The 10,444-nt window shown below is 34.2% G+C and overlaps 1 protein-coding gene across 1 annotated transcript; it reads left to right on the forward strand.

The window, feature by feature from the left end:
* The first annotated feature begins 7,652 nt into the window (after positions 1–7,652).
* On the forward strand, positions 7,653–10,444 carry LOC133804233 (subtilisin-like protease SBT1.7). The gene has a single exon (XM_062242387.1). The coding sequence runs from the start codon at positions 7,841–7,843 to the stop codon at positions 10,166–10,168; it is 2,328 nt and encodes a 775-aa protein (XP_062098371.1). The 5' UTR covers positions 7,653–7,840; the 3' UTR covers positions 10,169–10,444.

The following is a 10,444-nucleotide window of genomic DNA, read 5'->3' on the forward strand; positions in this document are numbered from 1 at the left end:
GCTAGTCTCATGGGGTGGAAAATATTTAGCGAAGAATGCTCTTGTCATTTTCGTCTCATGTTCTGATATATCTAGGCCTTAAGGAATACAACCAGCTTTATCCTCTATCTTTGAGAAAGAAGGGAAAGAACTTCAATCTCACAATGTTGGTGACATCAGCTCGGTTGTTGAATATAGCCACCACCTCTTCGAATTCCCGTATATGCATGTACGGACTCTCATTTCCCATCCCATGAAAGGTTGGTAAAAGTTGATTCATGTCGGGTTTGAAATCAAAATTCGGCATATTGTTGAGATACATTATGCATGAAGGTGTGGTTGTACGCGTAGGATGTAAATAATCATGTAGCGTTCTTGGTTGGACTTCATCTTGATGAGTCATCATGGGTGGTTCAGGAAGCCTCGGTGAATTTGGTGAATGAGAGTGAAAGAAAGAGAAGGACGAGCTAGGAAAATTTTCTAAAGCTTCTACTTGTTATCTTATGAATCTCCCTAGTGCGTCTCTATTTCGTGACATTAACTTTTAATTGTAAGTATTATAAGCGCAAGTGTGTAATAGTGTAAGTATACACCAAAAAATATCCACAAGCCAATTGGGAAGGCTGCCAAGGTACCGCTTTAGGCCCAAGAGTTTTTCTAGAACTCCCTGAGGTTCTTAGAAAATGTTGGAGGGTAACGCTAACACAGACTTCATTTAACAATCAATTTTTCTAAGATAGAAATAGTTTGGTTCTTACTGATTTCCAAAATTGCACAAATGTTCTAAATACTTTTTTTTTTTAAATACGCTTTAAAATTTTGTGATTCAAAGCTTTATTATTTCTTTTTTTTTTTTGAAAAAAAAACTTAAATTTAGAAAATAAAATTCTAAACCTAAAAGTAAGAGAAAATAAATAAATAATAAAAAGAAACTAAAAATAAAATTGCTAAGAAAAAAATTATACATTTTTTTCTAAAATAAAATCACTATGCAAACTTTTAATTGTAAAATTACCTCCACGGCAATGGTGCCAAAAATTGGTACACCTTGCGGTCGAAGTAGTATTCGGGTTTTGTTGTATCCATAGAGAGGCAAATACAAGTAAAAGGAAATATTAGTAAATTAAAAATAAGTAATTATGAAAATATTGTAACTTTGCGAAGAAAAAAAATTGTAAAATTAAACACTAAATTAAGAAGAATTAGAAACAGAAAGAGAATATGGAAGGCACAAGTTCCATTCATGCAAAGATATATATTTTAATAAAATTTATTCATTAAACACAATTATAAGTCTACACCATTAATTATAGTTGGAAAATATATATAATAAAGCTCACCTTAAAGAATGTTCTTAATTAAATTTATACTAACTTCTAATTTAAAAACCTATCATATAATATACCTCTGAGCGACAAAAAAGTTCAATCAGTATTTAACAACACCTAGAGCACCTCATTTACATGCTGCTAATAGAATACATCAATATCTAAAAGGTACTCCTGGACAAGGGTTGTTCTTTCCATCTATGTCTTCTTTACACTTTAATTATACTGAATCTAACTATGTTGCTGATAATTTACAACTCAAAGTATTTTCAGATGTCGATTGGGATACTTGTCTTGACACAAGACGCTCTATCTCGGGCTATTGTGTTTTTTAGCTCACTCACTCATTTCATGGAAATAAAAAAAACAATCATCTGTTTCTCGATCGTCTGCTAAAGCTGAATATTTTACAATGGAAAATGCAACTTGTGAACTTACATGGCTAATTGCAATGCTCAAAGACTTTGGAGTCAATCACCAAGATCTAGTCATTCTCTATTGTGACAACAATGCTGCCATCCACATATCTGAGAATCCAGTTTTCCATGAGCGTACAAAATATGTCAAAATCGATTGTCATGTTGTTCAGGAGAAAATTCAAGCTGGTCATCTCAATTTCATCCATGTGGACTCAAAAAACAAGTTGACTGACATTCTCACCAAACCTTTCTTCCCAAGTCATTTTTCAGATCTTATATACAAGATGAATGTAAAAAATCTTTACATATCATCTTGAGGGTGAGTGTTAAGATTAGTGTTTGTTAGCCTAACTAATTCTTGTTGTAACAAGAATTATTTATACCAGGCTATGACTCAACTTTATGTAATTGTTTTTTTTTTCTCTTATTCAATAAAAGAACAAAAACACTTTTCCCTTCTAATATGTACTATTATTCACCCCCGACGAGGCCCACGAACAGATTCCATGGTAGATCAACTTGGAGAATCATCAACGATTCTAAACCACATAAACAAACCTTCACTTCCTTCTATTTTTTCTTTGCCAACTTTAATTGTCAATAACAATGGTAGAGTGTTGTCAACGGCTTAATCTTTGTCCCAATTTCACACTTCTGTAACAAACTAAAGTTCATTTATGAAATTCCGTTTTCAGTAATTACCAAATTAATTAAACCATGTGAATTAATTAAAGTGCGGAATGGTAATTAACTGTTTACACAGATTGCAGTTCTATCGGGACAGAATCCAAACTTGTCACGGCAGAAACTGAACACAATAAAAAGACAGTGCAAAACAATAAAGAACACAATGAATTTTTACAAGGTTCAGAAACCCTTTCGGATAACCTACTCCTTGGGGCCACGCCCAGAGAATAAAACCAAATAATAAAGAATCACAAGTACAAAATATTGACTTAAACCAAACAAGACTCCCTCTTGAGATTTGCCGCAACTTTGTTGTACTTCTCTTCACTAATCTGATTTTGATTTAAACGCTCCACCACTTGAACTCCCTTCAATGGCCAGCGAGTGCTTGCATCCTCCCGACGCAAGGCTTGTAAAAATCTTCTCCCGAAGACTATAAACGTTGTGTTCAAATTACAATGTGTATTCACTCATGAACATGGTATAAAACTCACCACTAAAAACTAAACACACATATTTCTACAAGATCACGTGAATACTTATGATCTTGAATACAAAGAGGAACTCTCACAAATATTACAATAATGCTCACGAATAATGCACAAAAGAGTTCACATTTCTCACTGCCTTTAGAACCCTATTTATAGAGTCCTTTTTCGTGCTCATAAAGGCTGAGAAAGAATTCTTCTAATAAAGGCAAGAATAGTTGAAGATATTCTTGATTGATGAAAAGTTGTGTTTTCTAGAAGATACTGATCCGATAGATACGATTTTGGTGGAGACAGCTCAGACCTGCGTCGGATAAAAAATAAGCTAAAAAAGGAAACAACAATTAATGACATTAAGAATTCAGTTTCCTGTTTTTTAATTCTTGAGCTGCACGAAAATATATAAACAAATAATCCATAAATGACTTTGGGTAAGTACTGAATATTTGTAATATATAACTTCCCTTTATACACGAATTGGGACAATAGAAAGCTAAATAAGGAAGCAAATAATTATCCGAAATTCACAAAAAGGGAAAATGAATTTCCGAAAATTATAATAAAGAGAAACAACTAATTTATTTTTCAAGAAAAAGATATTTTTATAAAAATGTGGATTATAGGATTTACAATTTATTTTCTTCTTTTGATTTTGAACTTAACAAACAGAGACAAAGAATAACATATGGGAAAACACATGATATCAATTTTGGTGTGATATGAAGTTCGGAATTATTGGATGCTCAGTGACCTTAGTCTCTAATTTAAGTGTTTTCCTTTTCATTTTTATATTATACTTTATTAAAAAGATCAGTGATATAGTTTTTTTTTTTTTTGCTAAAAGATCAATGATATAGTTGGGCCAATATCAACTGTATATACTATATACCGTATTTATTAGTTATATATCAGCCACAAAAAGATTCCCATTTAATTAATTCTCCATGTATGAAAACTTTTATTCTTTCATTTCATGCAAAAGGCAGATAAAAAGTTAACATTTAGTGGTGGGGCCCGTTCCAGCTAAAAGCAATTAGAGTTGGGAGAAACTAACACCTCGGAATCTTGCCGTGTTTAAACAATAGAAATGCCTATTTTCGCATAAAACTTTATTTTATATATGAAATGACAAGAAAACGACATTAAATTTTCAAATATATCACTTGAAATATAGTTATAGTTTTCACATTATTTGCTTCAGTATCCATGTTGACAATGTACCACACTTATGTGAATATGAAACAGCACCGTAGCCTTTGTGATTGGTTATTCGAAAAAAGTTTCATTATAGAATTAACTAAATATATATTATATTCTAACGAGGATGAGTGCTTAACATTATTAGTGGGATACCCACTTACTACCTGGCATGTTCTTACTATAAATTGTGTAAACGAGTAGTTTGTTGAAAAGACAAAGTTAATCTAAAGAGGAGTACCTAGTAGCTACTACCCAAAAAAAAAATAATAATAATAACTTACTATTTGTCACTTAAGTGATGTTTGGTTGGAGGCAATGAAATAAAATAGAATAATTATTTTTTTTTATGAAAAAAAAGGGAAGGGGCTATGAGCGTGGCTCTCCTCTTTGGGCATTACCCCTCCAACCCCCGCCAAGGAATGTTCGCCAAGATTCTATTCGATGGGTCGCCCTTACCTACAATGAAGTGCGTCATCTGAGCTCTATCAACCAACTAGTGCCAAAGAGATCCTAAGCCAAAGGGCAAGGATGGCTAGGCTGGCGCACGTAGTACTCACATTTAAGACTTCTTAAATTGTCGCTCTACACTACCAAATGGAGTCACCCAAATTCAAACCCCTAGCCTCTAGAATATCAGGCATGCCACTTTACCACTAGGCTACTTGGTTGGTGGTACGGAATGGAAAATAATTAATTTTCATACTATTTCTTTGTTTGGTTGCATTTAAAGTATTCGAATGTAATTCAATATAATAGTTTTTCATCATTTTAGTAGAATGACTATTCCATTTTAAAAAGAAAAAAAAAACTATTCCAAAGCAAAATTGAAAAAATTTAATAATTTTTTTTATCAATTTTTTTTATTTATATTAATTTTTTTCTATTCCATTCTTATTCATTTTCTCATTCTCATTCCTATTCATTTATTTTCATACTCTCAAGCAAGGTTTTATTTGATAATAACTACAGATATATAGTTGGATGAAAAGTATAAGGAGAATCCAAAACCTAATTTCCTGTTCTTTTTTTTTTTTTTTTTTCCTACTCTCTACTATTATTGCGTATAGCCATAAATTGATTCGTTGTAGTTACTGCATTTGTGTTTGCTTATACATTTATCGTTACTTTTCTTAGTATACTTCAATTGTACATTGTCAAACGCAATGGTATTGCCATCTTTACACTTTTTTATTAAATTGACGAAACCGAATCATGCCAATTACTGATACGAAACTTAATCAAAACAATCGCACATTAACAATGATAATTTAGCTTATATTACATAGGCGATTGTATTTAAATCATAGGAAATTTCATTCTATGCATAATAACTCAGGGAAATTTGTTAATATGCCAACATAAGTTATTATCTCAAATATATGACAATTTTAATTTTTGGACAAAAATATACTGGCATTCAAACATTCATTTTCTCTCTCAATCCTAACTCTTTCTCTCTAACGTCTCTCATTCTCTCATTCTAACATTGTAGATATCGAAAAAATACCAAAATTTAAAATAAAAAAAATCATCTTAAACGGACATTTGAGTAAAAAAATATAAACTTCCAAAGTTTACGTTAAATTTCAGTGCAAAGCATCAAAATTGCAACGAAAAAGCATCGTTTTGGCCAAAAATCAAGTTTTCATGATTGTATCGCAAAATCATCGAAAAACCATTGATTTTGCATCGAAACATCATCGATTTTGCATCGAAAAAGTATCATTTTGGCCAAAAATCAAGTTTCATGATTGAATCACAAAAGCATCGAAAGATCATTGATAAATCGATCGATGGTGTTTCAATGCTCTTGCGAGACAATTATGAAAACTTGATTTTTAACCAAAACGATGCTTTTTCAATGCAAAATCGATGCAATTTTGATGCAAAATCCATGGTGTTTCGATGCTTTTGCCATGCAATCATGAAATTATTTTTTGGCCAAAACGATGATTTTTTGATGCAAAATCAATGGTGTTTCGATGTTTTTGCGAGTAATCATGAAGACTTAATTTTTGGCCAAAACGATGCAATTTCAATGCTCTAGACTGAAATTTGACAAAAACTTTGAAGGTTCATATTTTTTCACTCAAATATCCGTTTCAGATGATTTTATTTTAATTTTGATATTTTTTTCAAGATCTACAAGATTAAAATGAGAGAGAGAGTGAGAGAATGAGAGACGTTAGAGAGAGACTTTAGGCTCAGAGAGAGAAAATGAATGTTTGAATATCAAAGGTATTTTTGTTCAAAAATTGAAATTGTTATATATTTGGGATGATAACTTATGCTGGTACATTAAAAAAATTCACTAAATTATTGTGCATATAACATTAAATTTTTTCTAAATAATTTGGCACTGGGTTTGAAGCGGTGGACACTTATTATATGAGTACTTAGAAATAAAGATAAAGATAATTAAAATTAACAAGTGTACTGTATCTATAGTGATAAGACCATCTCTAACGGGAGATGTAAATATCGTGTCATAATTGGTATAAAAAATCAATATTTAGTATATTTTGCACAATTTTTAGCAAAATGCTACAATGCATAATTATAAAAATTGATGCAAAAATTAATCTTTCATTAATGTTTATTTGATATTTATTGAAAATATACAAAAAGTAATAATTTTTTTTATATTTTATTATTGATAGTTAGAGATGATAATAAAATAATAAGGTAAAAAGTCTAGTATTTAATGGTGATTATTAAAAATAATACTAAAATAATAAAATTAGCATAAAAGTAAATAAAAAGTATAGAATTTATGTTAATGCAAAGCATGCATAATACTATATTGTGTGCCAAATTTGGCACAATGACACATCTTTTGGTACACCAACAACCTTTTTTATAAAATAAGCTATATTTTAATAATCCATCATTAATTTTACAATTTTGGGAAGATATTCTAAGAAAGTTGGCAAAACCGTAACATGACCACAAGGATCTAGTCATCTAGAATAGATTCTTCGATGATGAACCACCAAAACGTGCAGTGAATCATTAACTAATAACCATGGATATTGTGATTATTAATTTAAGTAACTAAAGACCTAAAAGATAAGAAGATAATAATAATGGTTGCCCATACAAAGTCCAAAGATTATATATGATGCAAGTATGGCAATACAAATTCAGAGGAAAATTTTGAAGGTATAAATTCATAGTTATTTCATCTCAATTAGTTATCAAATGGGAAATTTAAGTTTATAGGTTTAAAAGTTGTTTAATATTCAATGACAAGAATCACATGTAAGGGAACCCCAAATAAGAACTTCGAGAGTTCTGACCTGTTTTAATTTGTAGATGTGTATTTGAGTTCTGACCTTTTTTTAATTTGTAGAATGAAGATAGAATAATTAAATTTAACGACCCGGCGTCATATTTTCTTGGCGCGAAGTATGGACTCCGCTTGACCCCACTTAATTATGCTGCTTCTAACTTGCGACCTCTGAATCGAGATCCATTTCCCTTTCAGACCTATATCAGAAAGGGAATATGGAAAGTAAATATGTTGGGTCTAAATAATGAGGAATAATAAAAAAAAATTAGCGTCGTATTGATATAATTGCCCCACCATGATACATCTAATCAGCACTTCAGTGGAGCGCTATTTAGCTAGCAAGATTCCAAGTGATTCTTCATGCCAAGACAATTGAGAACCAAAACAAAGGAAGGCAAACCATATAGAAAAAAAGAATTTTTGCCCAAATCAGAAAAACAGAACTAGATGAGGAAAAAACCTCAGAATAGTATGAAGTTACCAATTCTCCTTTTGCAAACAGCCATGCTTCTGAGCACTGCCTTCCGTTTACATGTAACAGCAGCCGATAGAAAACACCAACAAGTGAAAAAGACTTACATAGTTCATATGGATAAGTCTCATAAGCCTGCAAGTTCCGACGACCACCTCAAATGGTATGACTCATCTTTAAAATCGGTCTCTGCTTCAGCTCAAATGTTTTACACTTATGACAATGTAATGCACGGCTTTTCCACAAGACTGGCGGAAGAAGAAGCCCAGGTGCTTGAAAAACAACCAGGTGTTCTCTCTGTTCTACCTGAAATCCGATATGAGCTTCATACGACTCGAACGCCTGAGTTTCTTGGACTTGGAAAGAGCGAAGCTATCTTTCCATCGTCGGACAAAGTTAGTGAGGTGGTGATAGGAGTTCTGGACACCGGTGTGTGGCCTGAGAGCAAAAGCTTTGATGACACCGGTCTCGGGAAGCTCCCCTCTGGGTGGAAAGGGGAGTGCCAGGTGGGCAACAACTTCAACTCGTCAAGCTGTAACCGAAAACTAATTGGCGCGAGATTTTTCTCGGAAGGGTATGAAGGAGCATTTGGACCCATTGACAGTAAAAGAGAATCAAGATCACCAAGAGATGACGAAGGCCATGGAACTCATACCACAACCACCGCAGGCGGGTCCTCTGTTGCAGAGGCTAGTCTATTTGATTTTGCTTCTGGCACGGCACGAGGTCTGGCTGCGACAGCCCGAGTAGCCACGTATAAGGTGTGCTGGGTTGGTGGATGTTTTGGTACTGATATATTAGCAGGTATAGAGCAGGCTATTAAAGATGGTGTCAATATTTTGTCTATGTCTATCGGCGGAAGTTTAAATGATTACAGCAAAGACGCAGTAGCAATTGGAACTTTTGCTGCAACGGCTAATGGAATTGTTGTATCCCTCTCAGCCGGAAATTCTGGACCAAGTTCAGGGAGCTTATCCAATGTTGCGCCTTGGATGATCACTGTGGGTGCTGGAACATTAGACCGTGATTTCCCAGTTTATGTTAGCCTTGGAAATGGACAGAAATACAAAGGTGTGTCGCTCTATGGAGGCCAACCTTTATCTGATGAGTTAGTTCCAATTGTTTATGCTCAAAAGACAAGTAACTCTACAAATGGTAATCTGTGCTTGACTGGTAGTTTGGTTTCTGGAACGGTCACAGGAAAAATTGTATTGTGTGATCGAGGGGGAAACTCCAGGGCCCAAAAGGGTCAAGTAGTCAAAGATGCTGGTGGCGTTGGGATGATTTTGTCAAATACAGAATCTTACGGGGAGGAACTTGTGGCTGATGCACATCTCTTGCCCACAGCAGCTGTTGGCCAGAAAATCGGTGATTTAATAAAGGCCTATCTTGATTCGGAGGCTAATCCAACAGCCACGATCTCCAAAGGAACCACACAGTTAGGAGTTCAACCCTCACCAGTGGTTGCAGCTTTCAGTTCTAGGGGACCAAATCCAATCACTCCAGAAATACTTAAACCAGACCTGATAGCACCAGGGGTAAACATACTTGCTGGGTGGACTAGCGCAGCTGCACCAACTGGATTAGACCAGGACAAGAGGCGCGTAAGCTTCAACATCATTTCAGGCACATCCATGTCTTGCCCTCATGTGAGTGGACTGGCTGCCCTCCTCAAAGCTGAGTACCCAGAATGGAGTCCTGCAGCTATAAAATCGGCTCTCATGACCACCGCCTATTCAAAATATAATAATGGTAAAACCTTAATAGATGTTGCTACTGGAAATCCATCAACACCGTTTGACTATGGATCTGGGCATGTAGATCCAGTGGCAGCCCTGGACCCTGGTCTTGTTTACGATGCTACTGTTGATGAATACATAAGCTTCCTCTGTGCTTTAAATTACAGTGCAGCTGAGATAAAGATCGTCACCTACAAAGACTACACCTGTGATGTAACCAAAAAGTACAGCCTTGGAGATTTTAACTACCCATCTTTTGCAGTTCCTCTGCAAACAGCACTTGGTAGTGGTTCTGGTGTTTCAAGCACTGTAAGAAACACAAGAACTCTAACAAATGTTGGAGCACCAGCAACATATAAGGTCAAAGTATCTTCAGAGATTTCGTCAATTAAAATCTTTGTTCAACCAGAATTACTGAGCTTTAGTCAGGCATATGAGAAGAAGACATACACAGTGACATTCACTGCCCCTTCTTCCCCGTCAGGTTCAACAAGCTTTGCTCGTCTGGAATGGTCAGATGGTAAACATGTAGTTGGCAGCCCTATTGCTTTTAGCTGGACATAATTAAAAGAGAATTTAACTAGTATTAAGGTACAAGAGGTTTCGAATAGATGAAACTGTCTCTATTCCTGTGTTAATTCTATTTGTGTTGGTCATTCCCTTGTACCAGCTGAGCAACTTATGCCATTTAATAGGTTTCTTCTTGTAATTCCCAAATGAAAGATCAAGGTAAATGGGAATAATAATTGTACAGCAAAATGTGTAATGAACTAATAATATTTAAGAATGGATCCCGAATTTGTATTTCAAATAAAAAGCTAATGCTTTCATTTTCTTGTT

The sequence above is a fragment of the Humulus lupulus genome, chromosome X (genome assembly GCF_963169125.1).
Source record: "Humulus lupulus chromosome X, drHumLupu1.1, whole genome shotgun sequence".
Taxonomy (NCBI): Eukaryota; Viridiplantae; Streptophyta; class Magnoliopsida; order Rosales; family Cannabaceae; genus Humulus; species Humulus lupulus.